Below are 23493 nucleotides of genomic sequence, written 5' to 3' on the forward strand. Positions count from 1 at the left end.
AGAGTGGATTAAAAAAGTGACCAAATTATATGTTTTCTTTCAGAAACTCACTTCAAATATAGTCATATATGCAGATTAAAAGTAAACAGAAAAAGACATATCATGCAAACATTAATCAAAGGATAGCAGTAAAGAAAGCAGTAATAGCTATATAAATATCAGGTAAAATATACTTCATAGCAGGAAAAAAAAAAAAGAATACCAGGAAGGGACATTATGTAATGATAAAATAAAAGGGTAAATCTACCAAGAAGATATAGCAATCCTAGATGTGTATGCATCAAACAACAGAGCAGCAAAATATGTGATTCAAAAACTGGTAGAACTGAGAAAGAAAATAGACAAATCCACAATTCTAGTTGGAGACTTCAATGCTTCCTTCTCAGTGATTGAAAGAACAACCAGATGAAATATCAGCAAGGATCTAAAAGAACTCAATACCATCAGCCAAGAGGATCTAATTGACATTTATAAAACACTCCATGCCACAACAGCAGAATTCACATTATTTTCAAGTGCTTGTGAAACATGTACCATGATATGCCATATCCTGGACCATAAGACAAACCTGAACAAATTTAAAAGATATGACATCCTACATAGTACGTTCCTTGATGACAGTGGAATCAAACTAGAAATCAATAACGGAAACCTAACAGGAAAATCTCTAAACACTTAAAGATCACATTTCTAAATATTCCATGAATCAAAGAAGTAGTCTCAAGAGAAATAAAGTGTAGAGAACTGAATGAAAAGGAAATACAGTATATCAAAATTTGTGGCAACAGCTAAAGCAGTTCTGAGGGATATTTATAGCACTAAATGCATACATTAAAAAAGAAGAAAATCTCAAATCAATAATCTGTTTCCACGCTAAGAACCTAGAAAAAATAGGAGAGCAAATAGATACAAATCAATCAGAAAGAAGGAAATAATCAGAAGAAAGAAAGAGCAGAAATCAATGAAATTGAAAAGAAAGAATAGAGAAAAGTCAGTGAAAGTAAGAGTTCTTTGAAAAGACAAAGCTCTAGCAAGACTACAAAGAAACAAAGACAAATTACCAATATCAGGAGTAAAAAATAGCTACAATTACATCATCAACAGATATCAAAAAAATGGGGAATACCAAAACACAAAAGAATAACATCTACACACATAAGTTTGATAACTTAGATGAAATGAACCAATTCCTAAAAAAATTAGAGCTACCACAACTCACTCAATATGAAATAAATATTTTAAATTGACATATAATTGACATGTAACATTGTATTAGTTTTAGTGTGCAACAGGTCCCCGGTCCACGGCTTCTTAGGAGACGAGGCGCACAGCAGGAGGTGAGTGTCAGACGAGCGAGCAGTGCTTCGTCTGCCACTCCCCATCTCTCACATTAACACCTGAAACATCCCCCACCCCGGCCGGTCTGTGGAAAGATGGTCTTCCACGAAACTGGTCCCTAGTGCCAAAAAGGTTGGGGGCCACTGGTGTACAACATAATAATATGATACATGTATATGTTGTGAAATCATTGTCACAGTAAGTTTACTTAACATCTGTTGTCACACATAAATTTTTTCTTGTGAGGGTGAGATAATTTGAATAACACTATAATTATTAAAGAAATTGGATTTGTGATTAAAGACTCCCCTGAAGAAAATGTTCATGCTGAGGTTGTTCCTAGGAGAATTTTACCAAATATTTAAGAATTACAGGCGCACCTCAATTTTTTTTTTTTTAAATCAAAGGTCCATGGCAACCCTGTGTTGAGCATCATTTTTCCAATAGCATTTGCTCACTTCGTGTCTCTCACATTTTGGTAGTTCTCACAATATTTCAAACTTTGTTATTACTGTATTTGTTATGGTCATCTGTGATAGATCTGTGATCTTTGGTGTTATTACTGTGACTCACTGAAGGCTCAGAAGATTGTTAATATTTTTTAGTAATAATTTAGTAATTTTTCAATTAAGGTATATACATTTTTTAGACATAATGCTATTGCACACTTAGTGTAATAGCACTATTACACTTAGTGTAATTACACTATAGTGTAAACATAACTCTTATACACACTGGGAAACAAAAAAAATTCATGTGACTTGCTTTATTGTGGTAACCACTTCATTTCAGTGGTCTGGAACTAAACTTCAATGTCACCAAGTTATACCTGTGACACCAGTTCTACACAGTCTCTTCCAGAAATACAAGTGAAGGTAACACTTTCCCATTTGTTTTACAAAGCTAGTAGGTTTTACTTTGCTGCCAAAACCAGCTAAGACAGTGCAAAGAAGTGAAAAGTGCAAGCTCTTATCCCTCATAAACATAGGTACAAAATCCTTAAATTATTAGCAAATAGAATTCCACAGTATACAAAAAGAATTCTACACCATGTCCCTAGGGGGTTTGTTCTAGGGATGCAAGGCTGGTTCAATATTTGAAAATCAGTGTAATCCCAATATTAACAGGTGAAAGAAGAGAAATATCATAATTGTGTTAATCGATGCATTAAAATTTTTTTACTGGAGTATAGTTGATTTACAATGTGTTTCAGGTGTACAGCAAAATGAATCAGTTATACATATTTATATCCATTCTTTTTCAGATTCTTTTCCCATATAGGTTATTACGGAATATTGAGTAGAGTCCCCTGTGCTATACAGTGGGTTCCTATTAGTTATCTGTTTTACACATAGTAGCATGTATATGTCAATCCTAATCTCCTAATTTATCACTTCCCTCCACGTTTCACCTTTGGTAACCACAAGTTTGATTTCAAAATCTGTGAGTCTGTTTCTGATCTGTAAATAAGTTCATTTGTATCTTTTTTTTTTTTTTTTTTTTTTTTGGGCCACACTGCATAGTATGCAAGATCTTTGTTCCCTGACCAGGGATCAAACCTGTGCCCCCTGCAGTGGAAGCACAGAGTCCTAACCACTGGACTGCCAGGGAATTCCCCATCTGTATCATTTTTTTAAAATTAAATTTCATATATAAATGATACCATATGATATTTGTCTTTCTCTGTCTGACTTAGTGTGATGGTATCCACATCCATCCATGTTGCTGCAAATGGCGTTATTTCATTCTTTTTTTTATGGCTGAGTAATATTCCATTGTATATATGTACCACATCTTTATCCATTCCTCTGTCAATGGACGTTTAGGTTGCTTCCATGTCTTGGCCATTGTAAATAGTGCTGCAGTGAACATTGGGGTGCATGTGTCTTTTTGAATTGTGGTTTTCTCTGGATATATTCCCCGGAGTTGGGATTGCTGGATCATATGGTAGTTCAATTTTTAGTTTTGTAAGGAACCTCCCTACTGTTCTCCATAATGGTTGTACCAATTTACATTCCCACCAATAGTGTAGGAATGTTTTCCCTTTTCTCCACACCCTTTCCAGCATTTATTGTTTGTAGATTTTTTGGTGATGGCCATTCTGACCTGTGTGAGGTGATACATCATTGCAGTTTTGATTTGCATTTCTCTAATAATTAGTGACATTGAACATCTTTTCATGTGCTTTTTTGGCCATCTGCGTGTTTTCTTTGGAGAAATGCCTGTTTAGATCTTCTGCCCATTTTTTAATTGGGTTGTTTGGGGTTTTTGGGTACTGAGGTGTATGAGCTGTTTGTATATTTTGGAGATTAATCCCTTGTCGGTAGCTTGCAAATGTTTCCTCCTGTTCTGTGGGTTGTCTTTTTGTTTTGTTTATGGTTTCGTTTGCTGTGCAAAAGCTTTTAAGTTTAGTTAGGTCCCATTGGTTTATTTTTGTTTTTATTTTCATTACTCTAGGAGGTAGATCCAGAAAGATACTGCTGTGATTTATGTCACAGAGTGTTCTGCCTGTGTTTTACTCTAAGAGTTTTACGTTTCCAGCCTTACATTTAGGTCTTTAATCCATTTTGAGTTTAGTTTTGTATATGGTGTTAGGGAGTGTTCTAATTTCATTCTTTTACATGTAGCTGTCCAGTTTTTCTAGCACCACTTATTGAAGAGACTGTCTTTTCTCCATTGTATATTCTTGCCTCCTTTGTGATAGTTTAGTAGTTTAAAAACTTCGATGCATTAAATTTTTGACTAAATTCAACATTCATTCATGATAAAAACTCTTAGAAATAGGAATAGAGGGGACCTTCCTCAAATTGATAAAGAGTATCTACCAAAAGCCTAAAGGATATTTTACATAATGGAGAGGACCTGCCTAAATCCCAAACACATAGCATATTATTCGGCCGCCTACTCAGCATCTCCACTTAGATACTTAATAGATGTCACCAACATGCAAAACTGAACCCCTGCTTTACCTCTCCCCATACCTATTCTTCCTTGTCTTCTCCAACTCATTAAATAGTCCATATAATGTACTACTTATTACAAAACCTTGGAGTCATCCATGATCTTGCTCTTTTCTTATGATAAACATCAGATAAACCCTGAAAATATACCCGATCTCATCTTTGACCCGGGTTATTGCATTTGCTCCTAAACCTCTTCTTCAGCCCCTGTCTTGGCTCCATCAGGGTCTGTTCTTCACACAGCTGCTTGATTGCCTTTTAGGAGCTAAATCAGACCATGGCATTTCTCTAGCTAAAACTTCAAAATTTCCCACGTCACTAATAAGGGCAATTTTGGAGTTTTTACAATATAGAAAAAATGGTTTTCAGTAATACCAGCATATTGTTTATTCTTCAGTAAGTATTGAGAAACAGCTCTGTGCTGGGAACCTCATTAAATATTGGCACTGTCACTGTGAAAAGAGACATGGCTACTATACTCATAGTTTAAAATCCAGGGGGAGAATCCAGGTTGGCACTTATACAGTGTGCTTAGTGCTAGGGTATGAAATGTACAGAGTACTATGGGATCATTCGTGAAGGGCCCCTTTCCAGAGGAGGTGAAAGGGAAACTGAGACAATACTTGAAAGATAAATGGAACTGAAAAAAAAAAAAAAGAAATGAAACAGGTGATGAGTAGGTGAAAAGAAAGTGATGAGCAGAAAATTGTATGACACACAGAGAATGAGTATGATAAGGCAGGTGTGGCTAGATCCTGGTGTATGAAAGGGGGAGAGGTACTGGAATAGTTGGGAGCAGTAAGTAGGGCCCAGATCACAGAGGGCTTGTAGGTGAGGTTAAGACTTTTAGACTTTACCCTAAGAAATTAGGATTCTGAATTGAGATAATGGTGAACTTTGAGTATGAGAGTGACATAAGATTTCTATTTTAGAAAGCTTATTTAGATTGCAGTTAGAATGATGGGAGAGATGAGATTAAAGGCAAAGAGAGTAGTTAGAAAATGATTAACAGAAATCCAGCTAAATGGTAATGGTGATCTGGAGGGTGATGCCTGGACTAATGAAGAATAGGTAGTTAGGAGAAAAGATTGACAGCAGTTGACCGAGAGAGGAAGAAGTGAAAGAGATTGCCAAAGTTTCTGTTAGGGTTTACAGAATGAGGAGTGGCTTTATAGAGAGGATGATGAGTTCTGATTTGTATAAAATAAATTTCAATTATCTGTGGGACTTCCTAGGGGAGAAGTTCTATCAGCAGTTCTGAATTCAGGTTGAGTGACAAAAAAGAGGTTAGGAGAGATATCAGTTATGGAAATGAACGTTTGTTTCCTCCCTGAGATCTTATTTGCTGATTGTTCAAATAACCTTTGAGGATCTTAAGTGATATGTTCTTTGTTGCCATACTGAGAAGAAGAGTAAGTTAGGCTTGTTTACAACTTGTTGGGCATTTGTGTTTACTTTTAAAAGTCAGTGAGCCTTGAATGAAGAGACTGTTTGGCCCTACTTCATAAGTGGAGACTTCCTCTTGATGCTAAATATGACATTGTTGTATATGACACGTAGTGCTCTAGAACTTTGCCGTTACACTGTTTTATAGTGTGTGTTCAATTCGGCATAAAGTGTATTCCTTCATACAAACATCCAGAATCATGCTTGGAGTGTGGACTTTGGAGGCAGGTTACCTGGCTTTAAATTCTGGCCCTGCCATTAAGTAGGGGTAAGATTGTGGGCATTAAACTTCTTTGAGTTTACTTTGTTGCCTACAAAATGGAAAAATATTACCTACATCATGTGGTTAGAATTGAGTTAATAATGTAAAGCATTTAGAATAGAATTGAATAAATGTTAGCTGTCATTATTATTATTAATAAGAGGAGGCTCAGTTTATGGTGGTAACAGAGGACTTCTTTATGTTAAGTGTGTGGCGTGCACTCCTGGGGCGGTTTGACTGGGAAGCCCAAAGTGTTTCTGAATTTCTGGGACTTCACTGAAGACTGAATTGTAATGCTGTGCAGATGATGATTATTCTTTCACTTTTTCATTCTTTGTAATTATGGGAGTGGGTGTTTATGTATTAGGAGAAAACTCGGGGTTGTTAACTGCATATTAATAAGAAACTGGGAAAGTAGGAAGAGTATTATGTTTTGTCTGTATCACTAATGATGCTTTCTTACAGACAGACCTGTGGATTTTAGTTCTCACTTGAAGAAATAGTGTTTCCTGGCAGGGTTTCTGCTCCATGAAAAACAAAATAAAAAACTTCCTGTTTAAACTTATAGGTGGACTAAAGTTATAATAAGACGGGTTATTTTTTTTTCCTTTTTCTTTTCTGAAAACCTTTGCTTTTTCATTTATAATCAAAATAGTATGGAGAAGGATAGAGTGATAGGCCAAAGTACTAATGTTGGGGTCTGAGCCAGTGAAAAGGATTGTGGAAATGTGAGCTGGAAGTGCTAAATGTTCAGTGTGCCTATAAGGCTGCCACTTGAATGATTAGTCAGATACAGCTCTTTCTTTGTCTCTCCTGGAATCCTGCTATGAAAAATAAATTCATTCACAGAGAGAAAGGTGTCACACTTTTGTGGTTGATATTTTCACTGTTGGATTCTTTCCTGTAAACTAATATTTTATTTTGAATTTTATAGGAATTTGAAAGTGATTATGTTGTGTTTAAGTCCAAAACTTTGGATTTTGACAGAAGGCTCGGGACAATTCTTTGTGAAGCTTTCTTTAACTGCAATGGTCTGGAAGCTGCATTTAAGGTTAGTTCTGAAGAAGTTATCAGGAAAAAATGTTTTACTAGTGAATAAGACTATTGGATGAAAAGAGGGAATACATTCCTTTCTCATCCAGGTAGACTCTTAACTAGTCACATTCTCTTCATATGAAGCTCACTGAATTATAAACTTTGAATAATGCACTAATGAATGATGAAGTTTACTTTGGACAGAGTCAGTTTTAGGATACTTGACTATTGATCTTTGCTTGAATTCATTGTTTCAGCTTTCATTACCTTTAGAGCAAGTTTGGTATGGCCTGTGAACTATCAATTCAAAATTAAGCTACAGTGAAAAGTGAAAACTCTCTGTTAACTCAAGAATTTCTTTTCTTTGCCATTGTTTACATAGGTTGGGTTCATCTGCCCACTTTATTAATCTGACTGAAATAAATAGCAATTTATACACTGTTTTTCATCAGGCATAAGGCACCGTTGATTATCAGACACACCAGTGTTTATCAACAAAAGAATATGCTGCCAAAAAATTATGATGCTGTTGATTATATAACATAGTCTAGTTTCAGAGGTGTTAAAACATGAAAGAGTGTTTGTCATAGAATTGATGAAATACAGTATAGACGTATGAATAGTTGCAGAAAAGAAAAGCATCCTGAGAGTCCTCCCAAGTAGAAAGCTTGTAACGTGGGTAATCGGGGCACCTTGTGAAACTTGCTTGTCAAAGAAGAGAATTGCAAGTCAAGCGTAAACTTAGATGACATCCCCAAAGAGGAATGAGGCCTCAGTGTCAGCAGAAACACAGCTAGAGAATCACGGACACAATTCATTGAAGATGGCAGTGCAAAACAGTATAACAGGCACAGACTTTGTCGGAGATACTTGTTTGATTTTGATCTTAAAATTCAAATAAATGGGTCAGATGGCGGTTAAGTGGCTAGTGTCTTCTACCCCCATCAAGCGTTTTAACAGAGAAGTCACAAGGCTCAAATAGTTCTCTCTTAAGAGCCCTTGGATGAAACTGAGATGCTGCCAGCTGAAATATATAGCCTGTTGTTATAAAATAACACCACCTGTCATCCCATCTCTCAGAAATTACTATTGTATTTATTACTGCCCTTCCTTTTCTTTGACTAGATATGCATACATATTTCTCTTTGCAAAAAATGACATATTCTGATCCTTGTAATCTTTTTGTAACCCTTTCAGGAAGCAGTGAATCATAAAAATTTTTCTTTTGTAACAATTCAACAGTATTATTTTTAGTGGCTATGTAGTAGTCTATCGTATTCTCTGTAACTGGACCTCTTTTCATGCTTTTAGAAACAACTTCAAGAAAGAATGTAGAATGAAATCTCAGTTACAGAGGTTACAGAGGCTCCTACCGTTTCTAATTCAAACCTCTCTCCTTGCCCTTTTCACAACCATTCATATGGATTCTATTTTAGTATATGGCCAGTTATTTTTTTCTAAAGAATTTTATCTCTTTTTTGTCATGTATTTTGTTTCTTTAACTTTCCACATATTTGTCCCTTGTCTGCTGCAAAATATAACGTGAGATGGTGCCCTTATAAGCTCTCCAGGGGTGGGACATCATCTTAGAGTTTTTGTTATATCTAGATCACCTTCTGCAACACCTTGTATAAAGCAGGCACTTAATAACTGTGACATTAGGAGGGCTGACTGGTTGTCAGAGTCCTGAAATGACACAAAGATGAAGGTAACTGCAGCAAGAGTCGTGGCAGAAGAAAAAAATTACAGGGTTGTGTATTTAGGGGAGAAAATGATTTCTACCATAGGTACAGGATGATGGAACTCCAACCAGTTACTGTTGTGTCCCAGGGAATAAATACTTGCAGACTGTTCTCTGAAGACCACGATTCAGTACCTGCTCTTGGCAAAGACATGAGCAGGAAGGGCCCTGGAACCAAACAGTATAAAGCTGTGGCTCAGACCCTACAGGGTTGGCACTCAATAAAAATTAAAAGAAAATGCTGGGGCTTCCCTGGTGGTGCAGTGGTTGAGAATCCACCTGCCGATGCAGGGGACACGGGTTTGTGCCCTGGTCCAGGAGGATCCCACATGCCGCGGAGTGGCTGGGCCCGTGAGCCATGGCCGCTGAGCCTGCGCTCTGCAACGGGAGAGGCCACAACAGTGAGAGGCCCGCGTACCACACAAAAAAAAAACAAAAACAAACAAACAAAACACTGAAATGCTGATGGATGGCTTTCTAAAATTTACAGTTTCTTTGCATGCAGGGAGACTGAAGTAAGACAAGTGTCTAGAAAAGTCTTTAGATGAAATAATAGAAAACTAGAAAATTGTGAAGTGTATATGGTTCAAGTGGCAGCAAATTAAAAAAATCTTTGAAAAAGACAAACCTAGGAAAAATATAAATATTACATAATGAAACTGAGAAGTAGAAGAAAATCAAGGTAAACCTTACAGATCTCCAGTGGGATAATTAGGAAGGAAGCATGTATTGGGAATCAGTCTTGAATCTTTTGAGGTTGATATGAAGGACAATGTCTGTACTCTCCATAAAAAAACTCTTAGTTCCAACGTGACAAGGAAACCGGAAGTTCAAATGACGTTTATTCTCATCCTGGAGGGTAATTTTTATGTATCTGTGATGTTGAAAAATTAAGGTAATGTATACTGCATAAAAGGTTAAGACTCTGTTTACTACTACTTTCTGGCTTCACAACCTCCCCAAAGTATATTTTCTCTCTGTCTTTCCTATTTTACACTTGGACTTAAGTCCCACTAAGCGTATCAGGTGGTCAAAATGAGATGTCGCTGGGAAACTTCTGGTATTGTTCCAGTTGCGGTTCATATGATAAGGGCTTGAAAGAGAATGTTGTGAAATAAATATGTTTCCCTACTATAGTTGGAGTACACTTCTTTGTGAAATCTATGAGGCAATGTTTACTTCAGAATGTTAACATCAAGTCCAAAGTTAACAAAACAGTGGTTGTAAGAAGAAAGTTAATACTTTGCATTTTGCTAGGTAGCAGCTAACTAAGTAGATTTTAAATATTTAGTAGTTTCTACAGTAATTTTTTTTGAAGTATAGTTGATTTGTTTCAGGTGGTCAGCAAAGTGATTCAGTTATATATATGTGTGTATATATATATATATATATACACACACACATATATACGTATTCTTTTTCAGAGTCTTTTCCCTTATAGATTATTACAAGATATGGAGTATAGTTCCCTGTGCTATACAGTAGGTCTTTGTTATCTATTTTATATATACTAATGTGTATATGTTAATCCCAAACTCCTAATTTATCCCTCCCCAATCCCTTGGCCCTTTGGTAAACATAAGATTGTTTTCTATGTCTGTGAGTCTCTTTTTGTTTTGCAAATAAGTTCATTGGTATCATTTTTTAGATTCCACATGTAAGTGATATCATATGATTCTTGTCTTTGTCTGGCTTACTTAGTGTGATGATCACTAGGTCCATCCATGTTGCTGCAAATGGTGTTATTTCATTTTTCTATGGCTGAGTAATATTTCATCGTATATATATGTACCATATCTTCTTTATCCATTCATCTGTCAATGGACATTTGGGTTGCTTCCATGTCTTGGCTATTGTAAATAGTGCTACTATGAACATTGGGGTGCATGTGTCTTTTTGAGTTAAAGTTTTCTGTGGATATATATGCCAGGAATGGGATTGTTGGATCACATGGTAACTATTTTTAGTTTTTTAAGGAACCTCCATACTGCTCTCCATAGTGGCTGCACCAATTTACATTCCCACCAACAGTTCTACAGTAGGTATAATTGATATTACCAGAAGAAAAGCCAGTGTGTGTTTGTCTAAACTGGCCTCTTAAGATATGGTTAGATTTACATTTCAGTTGGTATAATTTTTTCCTTGTGTTGATTTTTTTAGTAAGTACAGTTTTTGAAAATGTTTACAAATTGTTTACAATGATGCTGTTTTTTAATAAAAACAAATTTGGGGGAACACCCATTAGTTTTCTAAGAGGAAGAACAAAGCTCTTTCTTTTGCCATGTCACATCACTAGCAAGGCACAAACCTTAGTGTATGGTTTTCTGTCACCTTGATGATATTTAGTTATTTTGAGAAGCTATCTCCTTTTATTTCAGAGAAAGTATCTATATAACAGACCAAATAGCTCACATTTTCTGAAGCCCACATAGAGTAAGTAAATAACAAAATAGCAATTTTAAATGGCACCTTGGCTGATGAGTTCCTACACAAGGCAGCAGAGGCTCTGATGCCAGACTGCCCAGTGTTCATGTCAAATGCCAACTCTGCACTAGCTGTGAAAATTTGGGCAAGTTATCCCCTTCCCATAACTCACTTCCCCTATCTGGAGCATGTGGTAACAATAGCATTTTTAACACCCTTAAAATATAGTCCCTGGCACCTAGTCAGCATTCTATAAACATTGCTTGTACAAAAATATGTATGTTTACTACGTTATTTTGTTTGCAAAGAAAGCTGTCTCACACTGATGCACAGAAGAATCCCCGTGGGGCAGAAGACAAGACAGGAGGCAAATAGAAATCCAAGGTTAGGTTCACCAGACAGCTCAGCTTTGTGGAAACAGGGGGTCAAGGTTACTTTGAGATGACCGAGCGGAGGGAGTTCTGGAACTACATACTTCTCCTTACTGGTCATGTGATTCTGTTTTAGTTCACGTGTCTGCTTTTTCTGTCCCCTTACTCACTGGCTTCCTCTGCTCACTAGTCCAGTTGACCCTTGAACAATGCAGGGGTTAGGAGCATTGACCTCCTATGTAGTTGAAAATCACTGTTTAACTTTTGGCTCCCCCAGAACTTAACTAACAGTAGCCTACTGTTGACCGGGAGCCTTACCAATAATGAGCGTTCAATTAATACATATTTTGTATATGTATTATATAATGTATTCTTATGATAAAGTCAGCCAGAGAAAAGAAAATGTTATTAAGAAAATCATAAGGAAGAGAAAACATCTTTACAAGACTGTACTCTATCGATACCGTGAGTTTATGTCATCTGTTTACAAGATAAATCATCAGTACCTACATCAGTATTGCCTTGCACAATACAAAACGCTGTAGATCTTATATGTATTACTAACACTAGACATAAAGAAATGAAAAGATAATGTGAAAAATTCATATTTATTTACAGGTATAATGATTCATTGATAAAAAGAAGCAGAAATATGATTGCTTTATGGTAGCCTAGTGTAATAAATAGGATTGTTTCACGGGAGCCTAGCCTGTACACTAATGAATGAATCATTATAAAACTTTTATGGCATAGAGTATTACAGTCATACTCTACTATAATATTGGAAACATTATTTTAAAAAAACCACCTGTGATGATAGGCTGATATTCAGTTTCTCCAATTATGAGAGAAAGGCATACTGTATGGTAGTGTAATTTTTTGAAAGCAAAGTTATAAAACAGTAAGAAAACTAACACATTATTAATTTGATTTTAAATAACACCTTATATCTATGTAGGGATAGACTAGTATCTACATATGTTTCATGCACTCATGACATACCTTTTCTTAAATTTTTTGATATTTCTTGGCAGTGTGGTTTGTCTTGTCTGAGAACAATTTTCAAATTGTCACAATTCTCCAAAAAATTTACCAGTGTATTTATTGAGAAAGTTTTGTGTAAAAGTGGACCCACGCATTTCAAGCTCGTTTTGTCAAGGTTCAACTGTAGGTTCTTTTCACTCATAAATTTTACTGGCATAGGTTCAGCCTGCCATGCCCTCATTCTTTTTCTGAGAAAGACTCCAATTATCTCAAGGCATTGGTTTCAACCAGTACTTTGACACTGAAGGAACTGTCAGCCCGTGGAGTGCTTGTCCTTGGAACAGGTCGCCACTGCTGCCCCAGCTGCTGTGTTGGGGGTAGCTGGGTCCTGTGGTACAAAACATGGGCGGCCATGGGCAGGACGGTCACTGTGACTGATGCTTCCGGTGTAACTATTTTTTTTTAATTTATTTTATAAAATAAAAGTATAGTTGAAGTATAGTTGATTTATTGGGTTGGCCAAAAAGTTCGTTTGGATTTTTCCATAAGATGTTACTTGGCAAACAGAAATTCTAAGTCTAGAGGACATACAGCAGATTACACTTAGCAAATATGAAGATGTTTTCTTTTTTTTTTTTTTAACAGTTGGGAATTTTATAGCTTTCCTCTTTCTCCTCAAATTGTATGTTTTTAAAAAAAATTTATTGAAGTGCAATTAATTTACAGTGTTGTGTTAATTTCTGCTGTACAGCAAAGTGATTCAGTTATACATTCTTTTTCATATTCTTTTCCATTATGGTTTATCACAGGATAACAGTATAATTATTAACGTGTGACCTAGAGGTCCTTGATATGGCTTTCCTTATTCTAAAGAGTATATGTGTAGGAGGGAAGAGCAAATAAGAAGTACGCAATCTTGCTTCTGTTCTTAAATCTGCAAAGCATCTTTTACAATGTTTCCTGGTGTCCAACAGGAAGTAGGGGTGTCGGCTGTGATCAGGGATTTCTAACAGACAGTGGTTTGCTTCTGACTCCTCATTTTCTGCTGAGGAAGGGAAACTGCTTTACATTTAGAATTTGCTTTATTGGATGCATAGAAATTTTAGTGAGATGCTAAAGTGTTTTCAGTCTGAAGACATTTCAGGATAATTGCAGGGATCTAGATTTTTGCTTTGTATCTAGTCACATAGGAAGTTTAATGGAGGAAATAGTGAATCGAGTATTTGTATTAAAAACCCATGGTGGTTAACCTTTCTTTCACTTTGATTTTTATAGCTTTTGACTGTATTTGGGAATTTCCTTGAGAAACCAGTTGTCATGGAAATTTTCAGCCCACGTTACAGCACACTTGTGCACATGTTCAGTGCAGAGTTGGATATGTGTAAGCAATTGTATAATGAACACGTGCAACAGGTGAGTGGGGGGGGGATAAAGTCTGACAGACCCACAGTATCATATTTTGGGTCAGGGTGTCAAGTAGAGCTCCACTGAATGATAACTGAAGAGTAGATACAGGCTCTAAAATTGTTATGCTTTTATGTAATTGATTTCCTTATGGATATGAAGAACCTGCTTTAGGACAGTAACTCTTCTACTAATCAGGTTACTTTGCATGTATGTTCTTTATATTTGTACTGTAAATGTTCCAAAATTAACAATTGCCTACAAGGTTGGAGTGTGCCCTGATTAAATGTTCCCTTTCATCCTCTTCACCACAATATCAATTTGCAGATTGAACAAGGAAATGTAGTCCTTAACAAGAATATGCCATTTACCTCAGGAAATATCAAATGGGCTAAAGAGGTCATGGACCGACTTCAAATGTTTTGGTCAAACTTTGCATCTCTCCGTGATCTGTAAGTAGTTAGGCTTCTTTCGTGGTAACATTATCCCTTCGACACAGGCAATTTTTATATAGGGTAGTGAGCTGTTCATTTTAGCACTTAAAGAGTCACTGCCTTACTTAACTCTTGTCATTGCTTGGGCTCATTGAGAGGGATTTATCCCCATGGTTTGGGAGTATGTTTAGGACTTAGAACTTCATATATTTCCATGTTTTTAGGTCTTTTTTCGCTTTTCTATTTCACCCACAATATGTTGATAGCTTTTTGTTATTGTTTTTCCTTTCTCCAATAGCTAGCACTCCTGTTATTTTGCAGACTTTTGTATCTTTTTCTTTTCTTTGTAGGAATTGATAACTTGTTGCTGTTTGCATTTAGTAAAATGTTTGGAGTTCCATTTATTTCATATCTTTTAAGGCACAGACTATGCAGAAGCATTATTTGACCTTTATTGATTTTCTTCCTGATTTTTATAGTGTACTTTCTTATTTCTATCATATATTACTGTAAAGTAGCTAAGCTGAGATCTATCTAATGTATAGAAAAGTAAAAAATAAAAAACATATTCCTACAGATTCTTGGAAAGTCCTGATCATGCCTGGATTTATCAGAAGTATACTGAAATGACAGCTTTGCTAGACCAGTTTGAAAATCGTATCTATAATGAATGGAAAAGTAATGTGGATGAAATCTGTGAATTCAATTTGAATCAACCCTTGGTTAAATTCAGTGCCGTAAGTGGTCTTCTCAATGTCAACTTTGACCCAAAGGTAAGGGTTTGGGTCAACTTTGACCCAAAGGTATTTTTAAAATGTTTCATAGATGCCCTTTTTATTATAAGAATATTCCTCATACCTCCATTCATTTGTATTTTATTTTGGGAAAATGTCAGTGCTACGAGGATTATAACTAAAAACAACTTCTAATAGGTCTTTGTTTTAGGGATTTGCTTATCAAATTCTATATTAATTATTCTTTCTTGTTTTGTCTTGTAATTATTTATTTGCCACTACCACTTTACTGGATAATGAGTTACTTGAGAGTAGGGTCCATTGGATTTCATCTTTGTGTTTTGTGTGTCTAACATAGTGTCTGGCACTTGGTAACATTTAATAAATATTAACTCAATTGAACAGAATCGTTAGTCTTTGATCAGGTGTTTTCTGGCTTAGGTTTTCTTGCCCTGTCTCATGGCAGTCCAACTGTATGCCTAGGAGGTGAAAGTTAGCCTCACTGAGTTTAATAGTCACAGTCTGTACTCAAATTCTGTTCTCTTTCCCCGAAATATTACAAAGAATTGCATCACTTATTTTTTCTTATTAACCTCAGCTCAGGTATGTAAATATGTGACCTGGAGGACTGAGGGTTTGCTTTACCTTCTGGTTTCATAAAACCAATTTATAGAAACTGAATTCCTGAGATATTTTAGGGATAATCCCTACAATTTTACCTGAAGGGATTATAAACATACCAAATATATTGTACTAGTGAACCTATGGAGTGACAGCCTAAGGAAGTCAACTGGTTTACCTTCTAAAGCATGTGGTCTTTTCCACAGAAACTGTGATTTAGGGCTACAGTCAGTTTTGCTACAACACGACATATGCATTCCTAAAATTCACTGCACTATGAAAGACTGCACAATAAAAAGTACATTGCTGATGGGGAAAATGAGGGTTAGGGTACAGTACTCAAAAACTTTGTCAGTGATAACATTTAAAAAAATAAATAACTCAGACAGAAAGACAAATATTGTATGATATCACTTATATGTGGAATCTAAACAATACAACAAACTAGTGAATATAACAGAAGAAGCAGACTCACAGATATAGAAAACAGACTAGTGGTTACTCCTGGGGGGAGGGAAGGGGTGGGGCAACATAGGGGTAGGTGATTAAGAGGAACAAACTATTAGGTATAAAATAAGCTACAAGGATATATTATTGTACATCACGGGGAATATAGTAAATGTTTTATAATAACTATAAATGGAGTATAACCTTCAAAAATTGTGAATCACTATATTGTACACATATAACTTACATAATATACAGCAACTATACTCCAATTAAAAAATAACAATAAAAACAGAAAAACAAAAAAAGGAACTTAGGAAAAACAGTAGCATAGTTTTATACATTTTAAATGGTCAAGTAATACATAAATGCTCCAATGAATATAGTACTTTCCCTTGACAAAGACCTGAAGTTTGCTCAGGGAAGTGCGTTATGACTTGTGCATTACTGTGAGGTGGTGGAAGGAAGGTCATTTGAAACCAGACAGAGAGTTGGGCCACCAGAAGTTGGATGGGCTGGCTCATCACACACCTATGAGTGGAGGTACCTGGTGGATGTTTGTGGTGTGTGCATATGAGCATTTTGCATATTCCTAAGCCTTTTTGTTCAGCTGGTTGCAGTTTTTAGCATTTACCTAGTTGTTTATTGCTGATGAAACTACAGCTAAGCAAAGACAAAACTTGTGGCATGTTCACAACCCTCCCTCATGTATAATCATGTTGTATTTTCAAAACAAGCATTATTATAGAGCTAGCGGTGTTTGGAAAAGACCGAGGTCGGCTATGGCCACGGATTTCAGATCTTGGCGTGTACATGTTGCTCTTTTTTTGCTTGAATTCTTTCTCTGACAGTGGGCCATAGCCAATGATTTCTACCTTTATTATTTATACTTCTGTATCATATGGAATGTATGATTGTTGCTTTTAAAAAACATAAGAAACAAAAGCCCCTTTGCCTTGACAGTTTGAAAATATTGTAATCGTTGGATGAAATTTTAAGCGTTTGATTTTAAAAATAGAATGATATTCTTGGGCATCCCTCGTGGTGCAGTGGTTGAGAGTCCGCCTGCCGATGCAGGGGACATGGGTTCGTGCCCCCCTTCCGCGAAGATCCCACATGCCGCGGAGCAGTTGGGCCCGTGAGCCATGGCCGCTGAGCCTGTGCGTCCAGAGCCTGTGTTCTGCAACGGGAGAGGCCACAACAGTGAGAGGCCCGCGTACTGCAAAAAAAAAAAAAAAAAGAATGATATTCTTAAATCATGTTAAATAATCCTTGCTTTTCTTTTAATAGCTAGTGGCCGTATTAAGAGAAGTTAAATACCTTTTGATGTTGAAGAAATCAGACATACCGGATTCAGCCTTAGCCATCTTCAAAAAAAGAAACACTCTTTTAAAGGTCTGTGTTTTCAGATATTAGGGCGGATTTTGAATAGAAAGTTTGAATTTTAATTATTAACATGTAGACCTAAGATACTTCCATGCCTCCAAGAGAAAGTAGCTTTAACACATGTGGCCCTTTTTGTCTTGGGGTTTTCTTTTGAATCAGTCCATTGGAAATCTTGAACTTCTTGTGCAAGGATATAATAAGCTGAAACAGACTCTTCTGGAAGTTGAATACCCCCTGGTTGAGGAAGAGCTGAGGTCTGTGGATGAGGAACTGCAGGCAGCCGCCACATCACTGACATGGCAGGATGACTGCTGGGGGGACATCGAGAGGATGAAGACGGCCACCTCAGAGTTGGAGCGCAGAGTGGAGCATGCGCAGAACAACGTCAAAGTGATTCAGCAGACGATGCAGGCTTGGGTGGAGTGCACGCTCCTTCCCCGGAGAGAACACAGGAGGGAGACCGCCTTGACTTGGGAGGACAAGGGTGATTTGTTTACGAAAAAATACACGCTAATCCAGGAAGATGGCTGCAAGATACACAACTTGGTTGAGGTACTTGCTTTAAAGTCTTCGAAATGTATAGCAGATCCTTTCACTTAGTTTAGAAAAGAGCAAAAATAGGTAACCTAATAATGGAGGGCCCTTTTTCTGGTCCCAAAAGAACTTTAGGTATGGTTTTGTTAAGCATTGCAAATGGAGGAATTTGTGTTACTTGTCTGTAATTTCTGTGGCCCTCGCTGTGCTCATTTCTAAGGGAAGAGATAGGAATGTGAGATCTTTGATGAAACAGAAAGGCTAGAGATGGTGTCCTTACCTTGGTCATAGTTATCTCCTGTTTTGCTGAATGCCTCTGTGTGTCGTCCGTCTTGTTTACCTCATCTCCTGTAACCCTTTCAGCCATCTCCTGAGGGTGGCAACAGTAGTTACTCTCCTTATAACAAGTACTTGAGTTTTTACAACAGTGATAGGCACTATTCCAGGGTTATCAGTGTAAGAGAAGACAAATAAAACAACAAGAACAAAGAACAGAAGGCAGAGAAACAAAAGCATAAAACAAAAAAGTCTCTTGCCTCTTGGATCTTACATCCTAGTTAGGGAAGATAGAAAGAGAAAATAACAAATATATAGTGGTCTCTTCAGTCGGTCACATGAGCAATGGTGAAAAATAAAGCGGAGATGGTGGGATAGAGAAGCAGTAGCAGGTGGGGTGGACACTGTGTATGAGGTAGTTAGAAAGGCCTCTTTACTAAGGTAGCATTTCTGCAGAGAACTGAAAGGGAATGCGCTAGGTGGGAAATGGAAGAAGGATGTTCTAGGTATCAAAGTACACAAGCTTTACGGTAGGAGTATGGGTCGCTTGTCTAAGGGTCAGTTAGAGAGCCAACATGCCTGAAGCAGAATTTCCAGGGGGAATAATAGTAGGCGATGAAGTTTGAAAGGGCTTAAGGGTACATCCCGCTGGATCAACGGGCCATTTTGAGAACTTTGGGTTTTACTCTGAGGGAGAATAGCAGCTGGAGACTCTCTGCTCAGAAGCTTTCCCTGTTGAGTGTAAACTGCAGGGGGGTCAGGAGATGGTAGACAAGGAGACCGTTAGGAGATGAGTCTGTAATCCGAGTGAAGATGGCTTGGGTCCAGACGGTAGTGATAAAAAACAGTCGTATGCTGGATGTGTTTTGAAGGCAGAGCCAAGAGGATTTGCTGTGATCAGTCAGAGGAGAGAGAAATTAAGATGACGTTGACGTTTTTGGTCTGGGCTGCTGGAAGAATAGAGTTTTCCTTTACTGATACGGGGAGGGCTGTGGCAGAGCAGATTTTGCAGGGAAAAGACAGCGTTTGTTTTTGGGCACATTAGTTAGACATGCCTGCCCAAGGGCAGAGTTTTGCATAGGCTGGCATTGCAATTGTGTGAAGAAAGGGTTTGAAGAGTAACAAACTTGCTCACCGAAAAGTAAGATGTGGTACATTTGATATGCTGTATTGAGTATGTGTCACAAGAAGAAAAGAAAGAAAAGAATTCATATGGATTTCAAAGTTTCTGTTGACTTCCAAGTTTGTCTGAAACATGTAAGAAAGTTTTAATTTTCCCTACTGGTAACAATTTGCTAGGACAAAGACTTTGCCTTCTTAGATGACTGCCTGTGTTAGATCCTTGGGCTGCTGTAACAAAGTACCACAAATGGATGTCTTAAAGCAATGAAATGTATTCTCTCTCAGTCTGGAGGCTAGAAGTCTGAAATCAAGGTGGGGGCAGGGCCATGCTCCCTCTGAAGGCTCCCCCTAAGGCCTGGGTAGCCTTGAGGGAATCTCGGGGATGTTCTGATATGTAAAGAAGGTATATATCTGGAAAGTGGTTTTTTCAGCAATGTCTTAACTTAGTCATGACCTCGACTGTTCCTAGTTTGCCGAGATGGCTGTGAATTATTCTGCGACTTTCAGGACATCCTTACAAGTGTTTATGCATTGGAATCTGCCTCATGGAGGACAGATGATGGATTACAATTAGTTTCTTCTGATACATTTTCTTGATAATAGGAAAGTGGGCTCCCTAAACAGTAACTTGGGGGTTTTAGACAAGTAAGATATATGAATGTTGATTATAATGCATTGAAAATATTGCCAGTACATGAGTAAAAATAGTTACAAACAAGGTTTTGCAGTGGTATTCTCGGAGAATAAAGTTGGAATTTTTCTACTAGTAAATGGACTCTTTTTCCCTTAAATCAAAAACTAAGAAGCTTGGAAGTCACTTAGACCTGTGGAGTGCTTCCAACTTGAGGGAACTCAACTTCAAAATAGAGATGAAATGATTGTTTCTGTAAGTTACCTTTTAAGTGACTTTTCCCCCTCTTATCAGCACATGAAATTGAGCTTGGTTCTCAGATTTCCAGCAAGGAATGTGGTTTAGGGGAAAGACATAGAAACACAGCAGAAGGTGTGTGAGTTCTGCCCTTTCATGCTACATCCTTTGTGGCTGTAGGATCTCTGTGGATGGTCTGCAGTCAGTGTCTCAGATGAAGAGAGAAGGGCAGAACCGTGCAAGATTGGGTCTGGAAGGGACCCGAGCGATCGTCTAGTGACCCAAAGCCCTCCTTTCTTTTCCTTTTCCTCCCTTTACCCTAGATTGTTGAACATACAACAGTTTCTTAAAAGTGGCACTGTAGTGATATAAGCTGGATCTCTTGGTATGAGAAAGTATGAACAGTGAGGCAATCGCAGGTATATTACTGAGATATGTTGGAAAGAGCCCTACTCTGGGGAGTCAAGAGGACTGGCTTCTAGTTCTAGCTCAGCTGCTTACTTCCTATGAATGTGACGCTGGATGTGTTTTAGGTCTTTGTTTTATACCTTAAAGATGAAGAGCCTGAACAAGATAGTCTTTGAGGATATTTTTTCACCCTTCCAACCCCTAGACTAGCTCCTACAACGGAGCCAGGACTGCTGTGTACAGCTGCCTGGGATGTGTACTGCCCAGCTCCAGGGGTGTGGGTCACATACACTACACAGGTGTGAATGCTTCCACGTGGTTGGCAGGCAAGACAGCATCCCTGAAAAGAGCAGTTCTTAGATTTGTTTGAGGACAAAAAACCCTCAAAGAACTTGTTCATCTCTGCCCTGCTTTATCAGGATCCAGACTCACCTCTGTTGTTCTGATTCTTGCCTGTAGCACACACCTTTGAATCCGGGATCATATATCCACAGTAGTGGATAATCACAGAAAGCAGAGAGCATAATCTACCTTATAATCAGCTCCCATTTTAGTGTCGTCTTTTCTGTGTGCTATAGTAGTTTCTGCCTTGGGCATCTGCCCTCTGGCCTGTATAGACTGTGTAACCTTTGCCACTCAGAAGGTACTTCTGGAATCAACCTTGCTGCTTACCTGACCTTTTCAAATCGCTGTCCCTAGGCCTGCCACACTGTGCCCAACCTCTAGCAGTCCTTAACCATGTCTGTGTCTGGCCCTGTCATGCCCACTGGCCCATCCATTACTTTACCCACATGCTAGGGAGATGCTGAGGTCAAAGACTTTCATATTGTTGAAGCACAGAGGGAGCCTGGACTTCACCAGGCCAGTGTTTCCCAAGCCAAGTTACTGTTTTTCCACAAGCTGCTCATAGGTGGTTGGCACAAAATATCTTTGTGTTTGGAGACAATTGGTTAAACCAGGTTAAATGGACTTTAACATAATAGGTACACTGTGAGTCTCCAAGAATGGCCTAAAACACATAGCTCTTTGCTGACTTGGTGATCTTTAGATACCCCAGAACAGCGTTCTCGGGAGGACCACTTTGGGAAACCTCATTTACCGGTGAGGCCAGGGCAGGCAAGGTCCAAGGCCACAGAGAGTCAGGGACAGGGCCAGAACCAGAGCCTAGGCCCCATACATCTAGGATGCATTGGGAACTAGTGTATTTCTTGTGTGCATAATATTTGAAGATAGCAATCTTCTTAATGATTTCACCTTTAAAGAATGACTTTTTTTTTTTACGTCTTTATTGGAGTATAATTGCTTTACAATGATGTGTTAGTTTCTGCTTTATAACAAAGTGAATCAGTTATACATATACATATGTTCCCATATCTCTTCCCTCTTGCATCTCCCTCCCTCCCACCCTCCCTATCCCACCCCTCCAGGTGGTCACCAAGCTGATCTCCCTGTGCTATGCGGCTGCTTCCCACTAGCTATCTACCTTATGTTAGGTAGTGTATATATGTCCATGCCACTCTCTCGCTTTGTCACAGCTTACCCTTCCCGCTCCCCATAGCCTCAAGTCCATTCTCTAGTAGGTCTGTGTCTTTACTCCCGTCTTACCCCTAGGTTCTTCATGACCTTTTTATTTTTCTTAGATTCCATATATATGTGTTAGCATACGGTATTTGTCTTTCTCTTTCTGACTTACTTCACTCTGTATGACAGACTCTAGGTCTATCCACCTCATTACAAATAACTCAATTTCGTTTCTTTTTATGGCTGAGTAATATTCCATTGTATATATGTGCCACATCTTCTTTATCCATTCATCCGATGATGGGCACTTAGGTTGTTTCCACCCCCTGGCTATTGTAAATAGAGCTGCAATGAACATTTTGGTACATGACTTTTTGAATTATGGTTTTCTCAGGGTATATGCCCAGTAGTGGGATTGCTGGGTCATATGGTAGTTCTATTTGTAGTTTTTTAAGGAACCTCCATACTGTTCTCCATAGTGGCTGTACCAATTCACATTCCCACCAGCAGTGCAGGAGTGTTCCCTTTTCTCCACACCCTCTCCAGCATTTATTGTTTGTAGATTTTTTGATGATGGCCATTCTGACTGGTGTGAGATGATATCTCATTGTAGTTTTGATTTGCATTTCTCTAATGATTAATGATGCTGAGCATTCTTTCATGTGTGTGTTGGCAATCTGTATATCTTCTTTGGAGAAATGTCTATTTAGGTCTTCTGCCCATTTTTGGATTGAGTTGTTTATCTTTTTGTTATTGAGCTGCATGAGCTGCTTGTAAATTTTGGAGATTAATCCTTTGTCAGTTGCTTCATTTGCAAATATTTTCTCCCATTCTGAGGGTTGTCTTTTGGTTTTGTTTATGGTTTCCTTTGCTGTGCAAAAGCTTTTAAGTTTCATTGGGTCCCATTTGTTTATTTTTGTTTTTATTTCCATTTCTCTAGAAGGTGGGTCCAAAAGGATCTTGCTGTGATGTATGTCATAGAGTGTTCTGCCTATGTTTTCCTCTAAGAGTTTGATAGTTTCTGGCCTTACGTTTAGGTCTTTAATCCATTTTGAGCTTATTTTTGTGTATGGTGTTAGGGAGTGATCTAATCTCATAGTTTTACATGTACCTGTCCAGTTTTCCCAGCACCACTTATTGAAGAGGCTGTCCTTTCTCCACTGTACATTCCTGCCTC

The 23493-nt window shown here is 37.8% G+C and overlaps 1 protein-coding gene across 1 annotated transcript in view; it reads left to right on the top strand.

Moving 5' to 3' along the window:
* The window catches only part of DNAH11 (dynein axonemal heavy chain 11), a gene marked incomplete at both ends in the record, with an annotated part of 314762 nt that overhangs the window by 36357 nt on the left and 254912 nt on the right, over window positions 1-23493 (top strand). The window contains 6 exons of the mRNA XM_082661925.1: window positions 6941-7057; window positions 13837-13974; window positions 14293-14417; window positions 14977-15172; window positions 17492-17596; window positions 17747-18139. Of these exons, the coding sequence (XP_082518051.1) occupies window positions 6941-7057; window positions 13837-13974; window positions 14293-14417; window positions 14977-15172; window positions 17492-17596; window positions 17747-18139 (1074 nt within the window). The remainder of the gene's footprint in view (window positions 1-6940; window positions 7058-13836; window positions 13975-14292; window positions 14418-14976; window positions 15173-17491; window positions 17597-17746; window positions 18140-23493) is intronic.

Source organism: Grampus griseus, assembly GCF_964374135.1.
Source record: "Grampus griseus genome assembly, chromosome: 9".
NCBI classification, from domain to species: Eukaryota; Metazoa; Chordata; class Mammalia; order Artiodactyla; family Delphinidae; genus Grampus; species Grampus griseus.